We start from the raw sequence: 19,631 nt of genomic DNA, 5'->3' as shown, positions 1-19,631 counted from the left end.
GAAGGAGGAGCTTCGGTCCAAGGTCCAAGGGATGATAAGGCCCCTGAGGGTCTCAGTGTCCCTCTACAGGGCTGGGCACACTGCTCCCAGAGGGAGTGGGTACAAAGGAAACACAAGCATCTTTCATAACTAACTTCATTGTCCCTTTTCTTACTCCCACAGCTCTTGGAAGAGTCCTGCCTACTTTGGAATCCAACTCAGATAGAAAGAACAAAAAAACCTCTTACCCCACTCCAAGATCTGCCTCCAACAATACACATCTCATCCCAGGAAAGTCCTGCCAGTTTTTACATATGGAGGTACACTTGCCAGCAGTTGTGGGGGATGAGAACATTGGGGTTGCAACAAAGTTTCTGAGCCAGAAGGGACCTTCAGAGGTGTATTCAAGCAGGAAAGAAAGTCAAAGCCAATGCACCAGGAAAGTCCCACGGAACCACCTCTATCCACTTCAGAAAGCCTACAGGCCATTTGCATTGTATTCGCCCACACCACCCCTGCAAGAAGCCATCCAAGTGGATAATTAGAGCTGGGCACCCACGAGGCATTTATCAAATACTTGTTGCTTGATAATCAATTCACATGGTCCCTGCCCACTTGCTTATCAAAATAGAGCTTACAGATAAATTCTCCATCTGTGGCTCATGCCCATAATCCTAGCTACTCAGGAAGCTGAGATCTGAAGATTGAAGTTTGAAGCCAGCCTGGGGAAGGAAAGTTCATGAGACTCTTACCTCCTTAACTACAACCCCCCTACCCCCCCAAAAAAAACAGAAATGGAGTTCGAGTGGCATAGTGCTAGCCTTGAACAGAAAAACTCAGGGACAGTGCTCACGCCCTAGGTTCAAGCCCCTAGACCAGCACAAAAATAATAATTTTTTTTCTTTAATTGAATCTTCTAAATATTTACAGCTTCTATCTGTCCAGACTACTGTACCCCCATTACTCTAGTATCCTGCTATAGCCTAAGCTCCTCTATGTCTTTTGGGTCCCGCAGTCTGACACAAGCCTGAAGTTTATTATTATTATTATTGTGGGTGGTGGTTATTATTGTTGTTATTGTGCCACTAGTAATGCCTGAACTCAGGGCCTGGGTGCTATCCCTTAACTTTTTCCATCCAAGGCAGGGACTCTACTAGTTGAGCCACACCCTTACTTCCTGCATTTGGCTGGTAAATTGGAGATCAGAGTCTCATAGACATCCATCCCATGGCTTCAAACCATGATGCTCAGATCCTAGCCTCCTGAGTAGTTAGCTAGCCCCAGGCTTATAATGATGCTCTGACACTACACATCGGATACACAGAAAAACGCCAGCAAAAAGCCAGAGTGTGGGATGAATCTGAAGGTCCCTCTTCATGACTGTTGATTCCTGCGTTGTTTCTCCCTCCATCCCTTATTCGAATTGCTTGTGCTCATTCACCCTTTCTCTCCCATTTCCAAGGCATTTATAAAATATCATCCTAACTTTGGGTCAGACTCCGCCTCTGCCTTATAATATTTGACACAGAATCATGACGCTCTGTGCCTCAACACAGAGCCAAAACGCTTAACACCAGCAGAACTGGACACAGGTAACATGCTCAAAGCCCAACTAGGCAGAAAATCATCACACGAGTAACGACCTTCTCAGCTCTCACCAGCGTGGTGTGTTCATGCAAGAAGGCAGGTTGCTAGGATCGTATCTCATAAAAGTATCCAGATGTTTCTGGAAAATCTCTCCAATGTTCAATGTTGGCTGCTAACAGAATATAACTGAATTGTGTGTGTGTGTGTGTGTGTGTGTGTGTGTGTGTGCGCGCGCGCGCGTGCCAATCCTTGGACTTAAACTCAGGGCCTGGATCCTGTCCCTTAGCCTTTTCACTCAAGGTTGGTATTCTACAATTTGAGCCACAGCTCCACTTCTAGCTTTTTGGTGGTTAACTAAAGATAAAAATCTCATGGACTTTCCTGCCTGAAATTGTTTTGAACCATCATCCTCAGATCTGATCATCCTGAGTAGCTAGGATTACAGGTATAAACCATTAGTGCCTATCACTAACTGAATATTCTTAAGAATTACATACACAGGGGCTGGGAAGGTGGCTCAGTGGTAGAGCACTTGCCTTGCATGCTCAAGGCCCTGGGTTCGATTACTCAGCACCACATAAGAAAAAAGCCGGAAGTGGCACTGTGGCTCAAGTGGTAGAGTGCTAGCCTTGAGCTGAAGAGCTGAGGGACAGCACCCAGGCCCAGAGTTCAGGCCCCACAACTGGACCAAAAAAAAAAAAAAAAGAATTACATACACAGAATAAAAGATATCTGTAAGCACATTGTAGCCCCAAGACAACCAAGACTATGACATCTACTAATTGGCCTGTCTTTGCAGAAGAGCTTACTAGGATTCCATAAGCCCTGGCCATGCCTAGCTATCATTTCTCCTGTCCCTCACCACAGCTACATGACGCACAATAATGCCATTTTGGTGGGAGTTCAGTCTCACAGACCTGGACATTATTTTAATTTCTAGAATAATTGTGCCTATGTTGAGATTACAATTTGATAATTCAATACAGATATAAAATGCAATATAAAATCAGGGTAATTTGCATATCTATCTTCTTAACTACCCTTTTTTTTCATTCTGGTAATCGCCCAACTCCTCTTTTTTCTTTTCAAAGTGGTTAATAGAATTTAAGTAACAATTGATGATGAAGTTTATAATTTTCTATCCCAGACAGCCAGCTACCTGCAATGAAAAAATACTTTAAGCCACATTTCTTGATTTTGAAGTTTGTTTGTTTCAAGTTTAATTGTCCTTAGAGAAATTTTTAGTTTATTATAAAAACATAATAAAATACTATAAATCATACTCTCTTACCTACTTGTTTCAATGCTATCCACCATATTCCCTCAGCCCCTTTACTCTCTATATCTATGAAACCAACTTCTTTAGCTCCTGATCATGAGTGAGAACACACAGTTCTTATTGTTCTATGTCTGGTTTGTTTCCACATAAGGCAATGTCCTTCTGTCTCATCTATGATGCCGCCATGGCAGGACTTTTTATTCTTCTTTATGGCAGAGGAGTATTCCACTGTCCCTATTAACTATATTACCTTTATCCATTCATCCACTAGTAAATGGTTAATCCCATACCTGGGCCATTGTGAATAATGCTTCAATGAAGAACATGGGCATGCAGGTCTGCCTTTGTTATTCTGCTTTCGTTTCTTTGGGATATATTCCCATTCATAAGATTGTTAGATAAAACCAGCACATTGATAAGAGTTCATGCCATGCAAATTCCAGGGTACACAATTATGTAGTACACAATTTAAGGATGCACAATTTATACCATCATGCTGAACTTCCCTTGCTCTTTCATATATGAATGCTGGTCAATGGAATGACTAGAAGAGATTCCCCCATCTCCTACAGATGCTATCAGATGCCACCAGCTCTTACTAGGCCACTGGGCTCTGTAGTATGATGAACCACAAAGGAACAATGACTATCTGCTGGCATACACTTCCTAACCAAAGAAGAAGCAAGTCAACAAAGTCAAGATCTTTCTTGGCAGTTTACTATGCATTCTAAATCTTGTTACCATAAAATTAAAATATTTAATTGTGTGCTAGTGGCTCACGTCAATAATCTTAGCCATTTAGGAGGCTGGGATCTGGGGATCACAGTTTGAAGTCAGCTAGAAAAGGGAAGTCTGTGAGACTCTTATCTCCAATTAACCACACTAAAAAAGCTGGACATAGTATGGCTCAAGTGGTAGAGAGCAATCCTTGTACCAAAAACACACAAACAACAGCAAACAAACAAACCCCAAACTGAATTATTTGTCTTTAAGTAACTCTTCTTTGAGATTCTATTTTAACTACAATTGTTTATACATATGTAACCTTTAGCCCTGGAACTATGTTTTGTGCATAGCAGTTTCAAGAACAGTGTATTTTCTCACTGTATTTATTTCTGATAGTGAAAACTGGACTTAAATTTGCTCCTCAACCAATATTATAAATATTTGATTTGCAGCTATTGGTATAGTTTGGATGGAAACAGCTCCCAGAGACCCATGTGTTGAAGGGTTGGTCCTCATACTGTAGAACAGTTAGGAGGCAAGGAACTTTCAGGAGGTGGGGCCTAGTAGGAGAAGTTAGGTCTTTGAAGGGAATATTGGGAGCTCAGTCCTTTCTTCTCTTTTACTTCTTGGTCACAATGACGTGAACAGCCCCCTTCATCACATGCTCACACCATGATGTATCATGCTGCCACAGGCCCAAAGCAATAGCTCCAAGTGACCAGAGGCTGAAATCTCTTGAACCATGAACCAAAACAATTAGCCTCCTTATGAGTTGATTGTTTCTGACCCCATGACAAACAGAAAGCTAACACAATCATATATCTCCACCAATTTTGTTGTCACTATGACTTTTTGTAAGTAAAAACCAGGTGGTGAGTGCTAGAAAACTCTTAAAAATATAACCAATCACCTTTGAATAACTAACCTAGAAGTCTTAACAAAGTGGAAATTAGAAGCTGGAATTTGAGATGTCACCGCAGGTAAGGTCAAAAGGAAGTGTGGGAGGGGGAGGTTACGGGGAGGGGAGACGAAAGTAGAAAAGAATGATATTCAATAATATTCAATGTATCTCTATGAAAATGTAACTGGTTGAGGAGATAGGTGGGGTTGGAGGTGAAAGATTGAAGAGGTGACAAAGCTGCATTGTACTCATGGTGAATTGAAACTCCTCTGTACAAACAAAGATAATTCTTTAAATTTTAATTTTATTGTTAAGGTGATGTACAGAGGGGTTACAATTACATAAGTAAGTTAGTAAGTACATTTCTTGTCTAACTTGTTACACCTTACCTCATTTTTTCTCTTTCCCTCCTCCCTATCCCTCCCCCAATTAAAGATAATTTTTTAAAAAGATATAATGTAAAAAATATTCACTCTTTCTAAAAATAGAAGATTCCAATTCAGTGGGTCCATGATAGACCTCTGTATTGGCATTTCTTCTTCTTTTTTTTTTTTTTTTTTTGGTTCAAGACTGGAACTCAAAGTCGGTACCCAACTCATTCATTGATGGGCGCTCTATCAACTGAGCCCTGTACTGGTATTTTTTTTAAAACAACTTTCATATCCTAGATGCTTCTGTGGTGCACCAAAATTGGGTAACCACAACCAAGGAATCCCCAACCAAGATGTGTAAGGAACTGCTGCTCCCAGTGGGCCACCAAGAATGTCACATGCATATCCACCCTCCTTGAAGATGCCTAGGCTTAGTCATTCTTTGATTGCTATATAATTCACATAGTACAAAACTTGTTCAGTAAAAACACATAGTACAGTGGGTTTGAGTATATTCAGAATTGTGTAACCCTTACCACTATCTAATTATAACACCTTTTTTTTTTTTTATCACCTCAACCCTGTACTCATTAGCAGTCACCCATCCTCCAGCCCTGGGCAACTTCTAATCTATTCTGTTTCTATGGATTTGCTTGTTCAAAGCACTGCATATAAATAGAATCATGCAGTCTGTTGCCGTTTGTGTCCATCTTGATGCAGCATGATAGTGTCAAGGTTGAGTCCACGCAGTAGAATGTATCTCCCAGTACCTCATCCTTTTGAATAGTTAGATGCCATTATGTATATCCACCACATTCTGTTGCCCCCATTCATCAGTCTCTGGGGCATGGTAGAGTTTCTGCCAGTGATGAGCCAAGCTGCTCCCAAAATACATGTACAGGAGTACATGGATGGACTGTTTTGGGTTTCCTTGGGCATATAACTAAGAAGAGAATTGCTATGATAATTCATTCATTTTTTTTTGAGGGAGCAGTACTGGATTTTGAACTTATGGTTTATGTTGCTTGCTAGGCAAGTGCTCTACTACTTGAACCATGCCAATAATCCTTTTTATTTTTAGTCCATTTTTTTCAGAAAGGGCCTTGCACTTCTGCTTAGGCCAAACTTGGGCCATGATCTTTCTTTTTTTGTATATATTTTTTATTGTAAAAATACTGTACAGAGGGGTAACAGTTACATGAGTAAGGTAATGAGTGCATTTCCTATTGAGCATTGTTACTTTCTTCTCTGTTTTTCCCCTACCATCCCTTCCCTCTCCACCTCTCCGTCTCTCCCCCATCCCAAAGCTGTAAAATTCATTTTCAACATAGTGTCTTGTATATCTCATAGTTACAATGGGTCAACCTATATCCTTATTTCAATATTTTGTTATTTCCCTTCCCCTCCCCAAATTAGAAAAATGTATATACAAGATGCAGGGCACTGGAATGAAATACAGTGAAAACGGGTTATACCGTGGGGGAAGAACATACAAAAGAAACAAAATATAAATAAATACATTAAAAACAACAGCAAGGGGCTGGGAAGGTGGCTCAGTGGTAGAGTGCTTGCCTTGCATGCCTGAGGCCCTGGGTTCGATTCCTCACCACCACATAAGCAAAAAGAAAAAAGCTGGAAGTGGTGCTGTGGCTCAAGTGGTAGAGTGCGAGCCTTAAGGTGAAGAGCTGAGGGACAGCGCCCAGGCCCAGAGTTCAGGCCCCACGACCGGACCCCCCCCCCCCCAAAAAAAAACAGCAAGAAAGATAAAACCAGTCGTGTCTCCTTCTTGGGGTTCATTTTGTTTGGCATCAGCTTATATGGTCATATGTACATAGCCTTTGAGCTTTTCTGCTTGTCCTAGACATTTACTAGTTATTGCAAATAAGTGGGACCTATATTTCTTTGGGCCTGGCTTACTTCACTTAATATAATTTTTTCCAAGTCTTTCCATTTCCTAACAAATGGAGCAGTGTCATTCTTTCTTATGGAGGCATAGAATATCTATCTATCTATATCTATATCTATATCTATATCTATATCTATATATCACATTTTCTTGATCCATTCATCTACTGAGGGGCATCTGGGTTGGTTCCATATCTTAGCTATGGTAAATAATGCTGGGATAAACATAGTTGTGCTGGTAGCTTTAGTATAACCTTGTTTGTGATAATTTGGGTAAATGCCCAAAAGTGGGATTGCTCGGTCATAGAAGAGCTCTATGTGGAGTCTTTTATTTTTTTGGGGGGGGGGGTCCGGTCGTGGGGCCTGAACTCTGGGCCTGGGTGCTGTCCCTCAGCTCTTCAGCTCAAGGCTAGAGCTCTACCACTTGAGCCATAGTACCACTTCTGGCTTTTTTCTTTTTGTTTATGTGGTGCTGAGGAATCGAACCCAGGACTTCATGCATGCAAGGCAAGCGCTCTACCACTGAGCCACCTTCCCAGCCCATATGTGGAGTCTTTTGAGGAACCTCCATACTGATTTCCAAAGCAGTTTAATACCATGATCTTTCTACCTCTGTCTTCCGTGTAGCTGGGATTACTACAGATGTGGGCTACCATGATTAGCCTAGTCCATACATTTCTTTTTGTTCCACTTCCATATTTATAATACTTGCAGCTAATTAGTAGCTCTGGCTAATAGCCAAGGAGGTGCAATTTGCTCACATTGTTTACCAATAAAATATCTTTTTCTTTTCCCCAAATAACACAATTTCCTAAGATAAAGCAAGCAAGCAATAAAATCTATCTCCTTTGTCATTTGGCTTTTGTGGATCTTCAACATAATTGGCAGTGTGAAAGTACTGTTGGACTTAAAAACTGGTGATCCATGAGGGGTGTGCTACGTCAATAAGTATTACCTAAACATTACAAGGTAAAATGGATGCCCCAGAAGAGAAAAACAAAGCCTGCCCTGAAACAGATTAACAATGTTTTCAACTCTGGCAGCTTTCCACTGAGCGTCCATTACAAAATAATAATAAAGCCAAAATAAGGAAGGCACATAAGTGTGTTCGTGTGTGTGCACGTGTGTGCACGCGCAGATACACACAGCTTAATTTGTTCAATCAAATGTGCCAGATACAAACATCTTTTTAGTTTCACATTTGCTCAACACAGATGGACAAGAGAAAATAGACTGCTGTTTTGGGGTGTAGAAGCTTTCCAGGGCAACTTTTATTACCAGGAAATTATCAAGGCCATTCTATTTGGGGATTTAGAAAAGCAAGCAATTATTTGTAACAAAGGAAAGCTGGAAGAATGGCTTTAAAAGTGTTCTTCTGGAAAACTTGCCCAGAAAGTCACATTCATTCTTGGGATAATAAAGCTGGAATGAGAAATCCACTCAATTAAGGAAAGATTAAAACTAGAAATCAAGGAAACTATTTGGCAAATGAGTCCTGAAGCTCAAACCCTACTTTAGTCCACGCCAAGTTTCATTCACAGACATAATAAAGTATGAACAGATAGAGATAGATCCTTTGTCAAAAAGAGCTTTGAAACAATTTTCATACTACAACTAAGTCCTTCATATGGCACAATTAAGATGCACTAATAAAAACATGGAAAATATAAATCAAATTAAAAATTCTCCTGAGTTTTAGTTGACTCTGAAGTTACACGGAAAGATATGCCTCCAAGTTAATTATTACTTCCTATGAATTTCTTTAGCTACTAATCCGTGAACTCAGTCCCCCTTATTCCAAATTAAATCACAGCTACCCATGCCTGACCTTCTGAATACCAAGGAAACAGAAAAAAAATAACAACAGGTGTGGTCTAGCCATAGTTTGCTCACAGATGACTAGGAGTTAAATGCTTGCTTATAAATGACTTGGAATAAATCTTCTACCACAGAGAGCACTCTGTTTCCATTTCTATAAAATGAATGGGTTCTGTCTGTTCCACCAGAGATCATCAAACTTTTTCTGTAAAGGATCAGGCAGTAAATATCTTTGGCTTTGTGGCTGCTATGTTCTCAGTAGCAAGGACTCCACTCAGTCTTTTTGGCGCAAAACAGCTATAGATGGTATGTAAACAAAAGGGCATAGCTGTGCTCCAATAAAACTTTATCAACAAAAAATAGTCTGTGAGTGTCATTTAATCCATAGACCCCAATCTGACATCCTCTGTGTTAGAAGATTTGGATGGCTCCCCCCCAATCCCCCAGATAACTATAGAGTAAAATGATTTAGCTGATGAACCCACTTTGTAAATAGCCTTGTCATCAAGAGCTGACATTAGAGACAGAGAGGTTCACAGCATGGAGTTCAGTTCCCAAGGAGTTGCTGCATTAGAAAACTAGTGTTAGATTCTCCCTTACCTTTCCATCAAGAGCCTCCTTCTGTTGAGCTTGGGGACTCACTCATGCTCTGTTGAACTTGGGATCTGGATAAAGCATTAGTCTGGAAAGGGTGGGCTTAGGCTTTTTGACAGGCTTCTGGGAGTCAGATGGTCCAACCTCAAAGTAGGGGGAAATAGCTCACCTTCCAGGAACTAAACACAGTCCCAATTTAGCCACATAGTCAACTTAATGAGGAGCACAGAGAGTTCCTATAAAGCAAGCTTCTGACACCTATTACCTTGGACTTCTTGGCACTGCACTGGGGGCCATTCTGCATGATGAAATGCCCTGGAAAGCCACAAGCTATGGGGAAATGAGGGAGGTGGGGACTTCCAAAATTTCACAAACCGTGTCTTGTGGGATTTGGTGAGTTTACATGAAAACAGTAGCAATGATACTGCATTCACAGCCACAGGAACTTTCCAGGAGCCATCTCACTTGTTTCCTAAATAATCTGAGCTCTCTTGGTGTTTTCAATGATCACCCTACCATAAACCTGTCCTGGACTTCAGATTGTCTCTAACTGTCTGGGCAATTTATTTTCCATTGCTGTTCATGGCATTCCCAGCCCATGGATTCCTCCTATCTCTGACTGTCCCTTCCTTGGCGCCTGCCTTACACTTTGCTTCAGCCCTCTCTCCTATAGACATTCCCTGGGTGATCGTCACAGCTCTCTGCTAAAAAAATGCATGTGGTTGTACAGCTAGGTCACTGCACAATGGTGATCAGCCCAAGGAATTAAGTAGTGGTGAAATCCAAGTGCTGCACTATGTACACACATAGTTCTCTGAGCTTCCATCTTTATCCTAGATCCCTTTAAGCACAGATTCAGCTATCCAAACATGTTAGACATCTTAGGCTAAATATACCCACAAGGAACCACAAATAAAACATGGACTCACTACCTTTCTTTTTTTATTTTTGACTCACTACCTTTCTTCCAAATCCATTCCTCTCTGGTATACCCTTTCTCACTGCATGATGTTACCATGAAAGGTGGAAAATCAAGAGAATGGCTGAGCATGGTGGTGCATATCTATAATTCCAGTTAACCTAGAAGCAGAGATTGGGCAATAATGGTCCAAGGCTGGCCTGGGCAAAACTTTACTTGAAAACAAATAAGCAAAGAACACCAACCAAAACACAACACAACACAAAACAAAACAAAAAACCCTAAAAGAGCCAGGTGTGGTGGTACACACTTGGAACACGAGCACCCAGGAGGTTGAGGCAGGGAGATCATGAGTTCCAGGACAGCCCAGCCTATATAATAAAACTCAGTCTCAAAACAAGACAAAATGATCTAAAAAAGAAGAAAAAGCAGGCTGGAGACGTGGTTCAAGTGGTAGAGCACTTGTCTTGTAAGCCCCAAACTCTGAGTTTCAAGCCTCAGTAATAAAAAAAATAGAACTAAAAGAATGAAAAGAAGGAAAGAAGAAAGGAAAGGGGGGAGAGGGGAGGAAGGGAAGGAGGAAAGAAGGATGGGAAGAAAGAGAGGAAAGGAAAAAGAGAAAAGAAATCAGGTTAAATCTAAATTCTCCCTGCCCCTGTCCTGCCACCCCCTGTCTGACAGATTCTGCCTCCTCCTTTCCAGCCACTGCTGAGCTTGGCGTGTGACCTCATTATTTCTCTTCTCATTTAGGTTGTCGGATGCTACGCTCACTGTTCTGAAATCCTTCAGTCTGCTGCACAAGCACCGTGCCACAGTGCTCTGATGGGGTCATGCCACGGTGTGGAACCTTTCCACTGTTTCCCATGGCTTACTGGATAAAGACCCTGCTCCTCCTAATATCTCCAGGGCATTGCAGGTCAGACCTCTAACTTTCCTTCACCTCTGTATTCCTGATCAGTGCCAACTGCGTTAGCATGTCTTTCTCTGGCTGCCGCAACCTCTGCCTGGCCTACCACTTGGACTTAGAATGCTGTATCCAGTGGTCCTCCTCAGGGACTTGCAGGATGCCCAGATAAAGGTGACTCAGCCACCCAGAAGCCCCCACAAAGGCACTGATGACTCATGCCTATAATCCTAGCTACTCAGGAGGCTGAGATCTGAGGATCACGGTTGAAAGCCAACCCAGACTGGAAAGTCCGTGAGGCGCTTATCTCCAATTAACCATCAGAAAACTGGAAGTGGTGCTGTGGCTCAAGTGCAGAACTCTAGCCTTGAGCTGAAGAGCTGAGGTACAGTGCCCAGGCCCAGAGTTCAAGCCCCAGGACCAACAAAAAAAAAAAAAAGAAGCCCCCACATTTTCTTTTTATTTCCTGGCTATTTATTTTTTTAACTTAAATATGTATTTTTTGTTGTAAAGATACTGTACAGAAGGGTTACAGTTACATGAGTAAGGTAATAAGTACATTTCCTATCAATCATTGTTACCCCCTCCTTTGTTTTTCCCCTACTATTCCTTCTTTCCCACCTCTTCCCCATCCCCCAATCCCGTGCCTGTGTTTTCAACATAGTGTCTTGTACATCTCATTGACACAATGGGTCAACCTGTATCCCTATTTTAGCATTTTGTTTTTTCCCTTCCCCTTCCCAAATTAGAAAAATGTATATACAAGATGCAGGGCACTGGAATCAAATACAGTGAAAGCAGGGGTTATACCATGGGGGAGGAACAAAAAAACAAGAAACAACAAAAAAAACACATAGTACATTATAAATATGTTAAAAATAATAGCAAAAAAGAAAAAAAACACTTGTGTCCCTATCTTGGGGTTCATTTCGCTTAACATTATCTTATATGGTCATATGTATGTAGCTTTTGACCTTTTCTGCTTGTCCTAGACATATATACTAGTTATTACAAATAAGGGAAACCATGGGACCTATGTTTCTTTGGGCCTGGCTTACTTCACTTAATATAATTCTTTCCAAGTCTTTCCATTTCCTAACAAATAAGCCCCCACATTTTCTTGCAATGCCCCCAATGTTTGTAAGTATCTATTCTGGTTTTTTTTCCTACCCCAACTAAAACTATGGTCTCAGGGAGCGAAGATGGTGTTTGGTTTGATGTTTGTGTGCCTACAGCCTGGCTCAGTGGCAAGCAGTGTGACAGTCCTCATCCACAAATCCTTAATGGATGTGAACATAAGCCGATTAGCCAGCAAGGGAATTTCCAAATGGAAATGAGGCTTTTGCATGACTATTGTATAGGGTGTGACCCAAGGGGGCTGAACACCCATTATGCCCAAGCCCCTTCTGGGGAGAGAAGAGACTGGGGATTACAGGGGGAGGGGTAATAAGAGAAAACACAGGTTCTCCTATATCTGTGGTTTCTGTGCTGGCAGATTCTACCAGCCTCAGAGGATTGAAAATGTTCAGGGGAAGTGAACTCTAGCAGACTTTTTTCGCTAGTCATTATTCCCTAGACAATAGAGTATAACAGCTATTTACCCAGTACTGACATCGCGTTAGGTGTTTCTAAGTCATCTAGAGATGATGGAAAACATATGGGCGGATGTGAGTGGGTTCTGTGCCAAAGCTGTGCCCTCTTATGTAAGAGGCTGGAGCATCCAAGAGGATTCTTATCTAGGGGTCTGGAATCTGCCTCCTGCCCATGCCAGGGGCATCTGCATTGGGCCGAAGGAAGGACCAAGGTGATGAGGGAGTGGACTGTGGTGGTTTGTGGCAATGGGTGGCAGGTAGGGTGGGAGGGCGCGGTGATGAACTGTTGCCTGGAAAGAGGAAAACAGCACAAAATACTCCAGAGTTGAGCCAGAAAGGTGGGGAGGCAGCTGGTCAAGCAGTGAGGCCCAAGCTCAGAGGCCAGGAGATGAGATGAATGCAAATATAAGAAACAGGCAGAAAGATCATCAGACTCCAAAAGCGTAAAAACAGACCAGTAGCCAAACAAAATAGGTCTCAGAGAAGATGCTGAAGGAGAAAGACAGCTGTTTACTCCTTCCCTAAACCCAAAGAGCAAAATCCTAGACACAATGTTCAAGGATTGTGATCCTAGCAATTTGATAATGCTGAAATCAGGAGGCTCTCAGTAGGAGGCCAGCCTGGGGAGAAGGATTTGTGAGACATACTGGCAACCAAAAATTGGGTAGGATGGTGCTTGCCTGTCTTCCTAGCTACACAGGAAACCTAAAACAGGTGGATTGCAGTCTAGGAATAAGCATACAAGGCATGAATCAAGGCTTTTATCACCAAAGTGACCAGTTTAAAAGAGGACCAGAAGTGTGTCTTGTGGCTCAGCCCTAGAATGCCTGCCTAATACACACACACACACACACACACACACACACACACACACAGAGAAAACTTTAGAATCTGCTTCCATAGGCCATCAAGCAATCAGAGGAAAGACACGGGGAGGAGCCCTGTTACCACAAGGCTATCATTCTCCAGGAGGAATCCACTGGACTCCTCTTGGGGCCCCTCCAGAAGGAGAATTTTGCTACTTTCTTTCACAGATTTCCTTTCTTTTTTAATAAACTCACCCTGTTTACCTTGAAAGAATGAAATCTGCTTTCATTATAAGAAAATAAACAATTTGAAAGTACACTGCCAGATATAAATTTGAGATTCAGTAAGTAAGTATTGAGTGTACGGCGGCTCAATCAACTAAACAAACAAATGAAAACACAATGGATTGAACAACTACATGGTGGACAAGGCTGGAACACATCTAGGATGGAGATCAGAGAGCCAGGATTACCAAAGCCATGAGGAAAAGGAAGCAGGGCCAATTCTGCTGGATTTGACACTAACCTAGCTGAGCAGGTAGGCCAATCCCACCACCCATGAACTTGTAGACTACATTTATCTTTTGCTTCTTTTTCTTTTCTTTTCTTTTTTTCTTGGAGACAGGGACTCTCAAGTAGTCAAGTCTCTCAGCCTCCTGTCTCAGTCTCCTGAGTGCTGGGATTACAGGTGTGCCCTATCTTACCTGACATCTTTTGCATTTTATAATGGTTGAAAACAAAGTTAAAAAAAAAAAAGTGAAGCTGGGCACAGGTGGCTCATGTCTGTAATCCTAGCTACTCAGGAGGCTGAGATCTAAGGATCACAGTTCAAAGCCGGAAAGTCCATGAGACGCTTATCTCCAATTAACCAGAAAACCAGAAGTGGCACTGTGGCTCAAGTGGTAGAGCACTTGTCTTGAGCTGAAAAGCTCAGGGACAATGCCCAGGCCCAGAGTTCAAGCCCCATGACCAACCAAAAACATGAAATGACACTTCAAAACACATAAAAATTACTTGAGGGGTAGAGTACCCTTACCTAGCAAGCTGGAGCCCTGGGTTCAATTCCCAGTACCACCTCCCTTTTCCCTCAACATTCACATTTCAGCATCCATTGATAAAGTTTTATTGGAACACAGCTACACTCATTGGTTAGTCTGTGGAAGTTCTGTGGCTATGAGAATGACACTTACCAATGGTGACAGAGACCCTACATCTTCTTTTATTTTTTTTGCTTTTATTTTATTTTATTTTATTTATTTTATTTTAAGCCTAAAGCATGTACTTCCTGGTCCTGTAGAAAAAGCCTGCAAAATGTGGAGCAACTCTGGGCTCACAGGATCTCAAAACCTGTAAGGAAGCTCTGACTTGGTAGGATGGTATATCCTAAAGGCAGAGCCCTAGGAAAAAAGCTATCAGATGTCATTGATGCAAAATGTGGCTTAAATATCCATTAATGAGTAGATTGCTGGTTAAGTGAATAGTTGTATGTTTATCGCTATCACATTGCTATTAAGAGGAATAGGTAAAGCCAAGTGCTGGTGGCTCACACCAGTAATCTAGTCCTCTCAGGAGGGCAAACTCTGAGGAATGTGGTTTGAAACCAGCCTGGGCAGGAAAGTCCATGCGACTCTAATCTTCAATTAATCACAGAAAAAGCTGGAGGTGGAGCTATGGCTCAAATGGTAGAGTACTAAGCTCGGGGTCAGCCCCTCGGCCTTGAGTTCAATCCCCCAGAACTGGCACAAGACAAAACAAAACAAAACAAAAAAACAGAGGAGTGGATAAGGCTGAAATGTACAAGGTATTGTTGAAATAATTTAAAGGAAAACATGGACAGGAGTTTTCACTGTAAAAGAATAAGCATACCTATGTTTAGAAGTGAAGGAATACAACTATTTGGAAGGTTGTATATGATAAACAGCTCTGGGAATGGGATTTGAATCCTATTTACACTCATTAAATTTTTACCTTGATAGTATATTATTTATCCCTTCTTTTCTTCCCTTCCCTTCCCCTCTCCTCCCCTCCCCTCCCCTTTCCTTCCTTCCTTCCTTCTTTCCTTCCTCCCTTCTTCTTTTTTTTTTTTTTTTTGGTAGGGGGATGGTACTGGGATTTGAATTCAGGACCTTGGGCTTGGTTGCTCAGTTGTTAGTCTATCATCTGTGCCATGCCTTCAGCCCTGCTTTTTTGCTGGTTATATTGGAGATGGAGCCTCCAGGATGTTTTTTGTTTGATTTTTTTTTTTTTCCTCCTTGGCTGGCCTTGAGCCTCCAACCTGTGGATCTCAGCTTCCTGAGTAGCTCTAATTACAGGTGTGATCCACTGATGCCTGGCTATTTCTTTCCTTGTTTTTTTCTTTCCTTTAATTCTTTCTTTCTTTTAGAAAGGTAGACAAAAATGCTGATTTCAGAAAACTCTTCCCCTCCCTTTCCTCTTTGCAACAGAGTAGCTATTTTGGGGAGAAGAACAGATTCATGTTGCTGATGATGTCAGGATCCTGCATCCAAATTCTGCACAGTACAGATGGGGAACTGCGTTCACACATGATCCTCTGGGAAAAAAAAAAAAAGCCAAGTCTCCGATAACAGGGCAGAGCCCGTTTGTTTCTTTTGAGGAAGCGTGAGATAAGGACGGTTAGAATTAGGTCTACTTCCTCTTTCCTAGAAGCTGTGCTTGCCTCTTTAACCAGAACACCCCAGTGGATCTATGGCCAGGGGTATGGAGTAACCAGCCACGCAGAGCGGCAGATGTCAGTTTCTTTGCGTCTCCTCTAACAGCAGCTGCTTCTTTGTCACCAAGAGCCCTTTTCCTAGGGCAGGCTCAAAATCACAAGCCATATTAATGGCACCATAACCCCCCATATATCCCAACCTGCAAGGAGTAAGAGGTGACCAGGAAGTCAGACAGACATAGATGAGGAATGAGAGACACCAAGATTGAGCCAACAAGTGGGTTCGGGTACAATATCATGTTTGGTTTTGTGTTGCTTCTCTTGGTCCTCTGGTGATAAAGTCTAAAGCCCTCCTTGGAGAGTCATGTGGCTCCTTCTCCAGGAATCTTTACTATCCTACCCATGACTACCTCCTCAGCAGTGTCCTGCTCATCTTGGAGTATACTGTACCTACTGGACCCCCTATCTGGCATCCGGGAGTGAATAGAAAGACCCAGGAAGTCCACAATAATTAGAGGCATGGAGCTGCAGTCCTACTCAGCTCTGAAACACAGGCTAACACTGTGCTAGCTGATGTCACTCATCCTCATGAAGCTCCATCATATCCTCTAGGGCATTCGGAGGAACGTAGTCAGGGAGATGCTTCAGGAAAGAGAAAAAGGTATCACAGTGAAATTAAGGAGACTGTGTACTACTCAGCCCTCACTGGAAGCTAAAAGATCATTAAAGCACAAGAAAATGTGCTGTCGCGTAAGATAAGCCAGTTCTGAGATCCCCTCAGAAAACCTTTCAGAATCTCTTTTGGAGAACACAGCCCCCAGACCTTGCAGTTGGTTTGACAAAGATGCTCAGGGTGTTTGAGGGTCCAGGGATGGTGTGAACCTTGGTGCTCAGCCTTCCTCCTGATCCTCCCCTATCACTACAGACCTAAGTCTGATCCCTACCACATAGCCATGTGGCCCAACCAGAACTCCATCAAAGCTCCAGGGCAAAGAATCCTCAGGAAAATGTCCCTACGCCATGGAGTGGAGGGAGGAGAAGAAAAGCATCCCTTCAGAGAGACAGACACTGAGGACCGGAGCAGGCTGCTCCTCCAGAGAGACTCACCATTGGTGGCCGTGTTGACATAGTAACGCCGGCCCTGAGGTGACAAGTAGCTCTGCCAGCCAGGTGGAAGGACGACGGTCTGGCTCTCCTCTCCTGGCGGAGGGGGTACCATTCCAGGCTTCTGATGGAGAGGAAAGGAAAGGTCACACACATTGGGCATTTTAACAACTGATTGTAAACCAGAAAGTCAGAGACTCATAAAGCCACCCTGTAATTGTTTGATGCTAGGGTATAACACGGCTCATGGACTCCCTGGGGGCGGGTCCAGGTGACCCAGGTGTGAGCTCAGAGGTGCCACAAACAGGCACTATGAGAGAAATGGTAGGCAGAGAACAGAGCTAGGCTTCCTCCACATTGCTGGACTCTGGAAAATCAATCATGGCAGGGTGGGGGACTGTGCTTGCCAGGGGCCCCTGTCACTCCACATACCCCTCTAGGAAATCTGTGGTGGAGTATCCACAGGCCCATGGAGTACAGCAGCAGAAGCCCCAGGCCCGCTGTGCAAAGCGAGCAGAAGTAATTAATGCAAGTCAAGGCAGAGAGAAATGCAAAACATCCATCATCAGGCCTTGGGTCTATGAAGAACTGGGTGAGGGGCAGGGTGTGCGGGGATCCATCAAGTGTCCAAACCACTCTAGCAAAGAGAACTAGGGATTCAGCATCAAATTAGACACGGGCTCACTGATGTATGCAATTTTTTTTTATTTTTACAGGTTGAATCTTTTAGCCATGCATTATTTAATATGATCCTTAAGAAAAAAAAATCAGAGAAAAAAATCTGCAAGTCAGAAAAATAGATGTAAAATTGATCTGTGTTAAACTGGGCGCCGGTGGCTCATACCTGTAATCCTAGCTACTCAGGAGAATGAGACCTGTGGATCATGGTTCTAATCCAGCCTGGGCAGGAAAGGCTGTGAAACTTTTATTTCCAGTGACGCACCCAAAAGCCAGAAGTAGAGCTGTAGCTCAAGTGGTAGAGGGCTAGCTTTGAGCACAAAAGCTCAGGGACAGCACCCGGGCTCTGAGATCAAGTGCCAGAACCAGTACAACAAAATAAATAAATAAATAAAATAAAAATGGACCTATATGAAAACAGCATCTAAGATTTCTGGATGGGGGAACTAGGGGTGGCTTTTAAGTCTCTTCTTTCTACTTATCTATTCCACCTAAAATTTCTCCAGTAAACATGAAACCAAAAGTTCTTAGCTACAGAACATTTAAAAATAAGGACAGAAGCTTCAAATTAGCCTACATCATTGCTGTGCATTTTGAAGAAATTAAATTGATCCATGTGAGAATTCCAGCCACAGGAGAATGACAGGAATTTCTCAGCAAAGTGGAAGACTTGTAAGAAACATGAAAGGTTCCCAGTTTCCCCAGCATCCTGGAGCTATGACCAGAGAGATGGGTCACTATGGGTCACTAGTGACCACTGCTTATGGGAGCTGTAGAGGCTTGCTCTGTCTTGCTTTGGGAAGCCAGCAGCACCATGTGTGTCTCTGTCTCATGCGGCGGCCTGCTTATTATCAGGGGGCAAGGAGTAAATCCTAGCTGCTCCAGGGATTTGGAGTAAACATGGCTTCCTGCTGGCCCTCTGTGGAGCTGTGGTACATGTTTCATTGTGAATTTTCACAACTGCATTCAAAGCTTTCCCCTTTGCCCTAGATGTCTCTGTCTTCTCCATCTGCATCTGCCAACCTGCAGTGCTGCTTTTGATCCCAGGTAAAAGATGGTTCTTGAAATAAGCAAGTGACCTAAGTGCATAGAAGCCAGGCCAAAAGCACTGCAGGATTTTGCCAGACTGCCTTCTCACCCACAAAAAACATCCCATTAAACACAAGCATACACATTGCCCAGGCTTCCCCTGGACCGGAAGATACCAGAATACAAACAAGACAGAGGCTCATGTTGAGTACAGAGTTGAGGGAGTGACGTCAGGTGCTAATGGCTCACACTGGCCATCCTAGCTACTCAGAAGGCTGAATCCTGGAGGATTGCCATTCAAACTGAGCCCTGCAAAAAATATTCAAAACTCCATCTCAAGCTAGCCAGCAAAAAGTAGCACTGGGGGTATGGCTCAAGTGGTAGAGCACCAGTCATGGGCAAGAAAGTCAAGGGGATATGAGGTTCTAAGTTTGAGCCCTGGTGCTGGTGGTGGAGAAGGAGGAATGTAATGCAAAACAGGGCTGAGTTTGGGGCTCTCAGATGGTAGAGCATTGGCCTAGCAAATGCAAGTTCTTGAGTTCAAGCTCTAATATACACCCTCTCCCCACAAACAAACAAACAACAACAAAAACACTCATACGGCCAGAAATGGATTTCAGACAGGGGGACCCAAAAGTACAGTGAAAACAGCTCTTCTACCTCAAGGTCAAAACACTTCAAAGACTGTGCTAACTCAACCACAAGGCAAGCACGTGACTGGAGGAGGGGCAGGAAGAAGAAGACTCAGGCAGCCTGGTTATAGGAAAT

The 19,631-nt window shown here is 42.9% G+C and overlaps 1 protein-coding gene across 4 annotated transcripts in view; it reads right to left on the bottom strand.

Moving 5' to 3' along the window:
* Gas7 (growth arrest specific 7) overlaps positions 1-19,631 on the bottom strand; it is a 210,202-nt gene that overhangs the window by 65,684 nt on the left and 124,887 nt on the right. For all 4 annotated transcript variants that reach the window (XM_070026964.1, XM_070026967.1, XM_070026965.1 and 1 more), the window contains exon 2: positions 17,160-17,280. In XM_070026964.1, the coding sequence (XP_069883065.1) occupies positions 17,160-17,280 (121 nt within the window). The remainder of the gene's footprint in view (positions 1-17,159; positions 17,281-19,631) is intronic.

The sequence above is a fragment of the Dipodomys merriami genome, unplaced genomic scaffold, assembly GCF_024711535.1.
Source record: "Dipodomys merriami isolate MVZ:Mamm:240054 unplaced genomic scaffold, mDipMer1.0.p SCAF_19, whole genome shotgun sequence".
In the NCBI taxonomy this organism is placed as follows: Eukaryota; Metazoa; Chordata; class Mammalia; order Rodentia; family Heteromyidae; genus Dipodomys; species Dipodomys merriami.
This window is presented reverse-complemented; position numbering and strand designations above follow the sequence as displayed.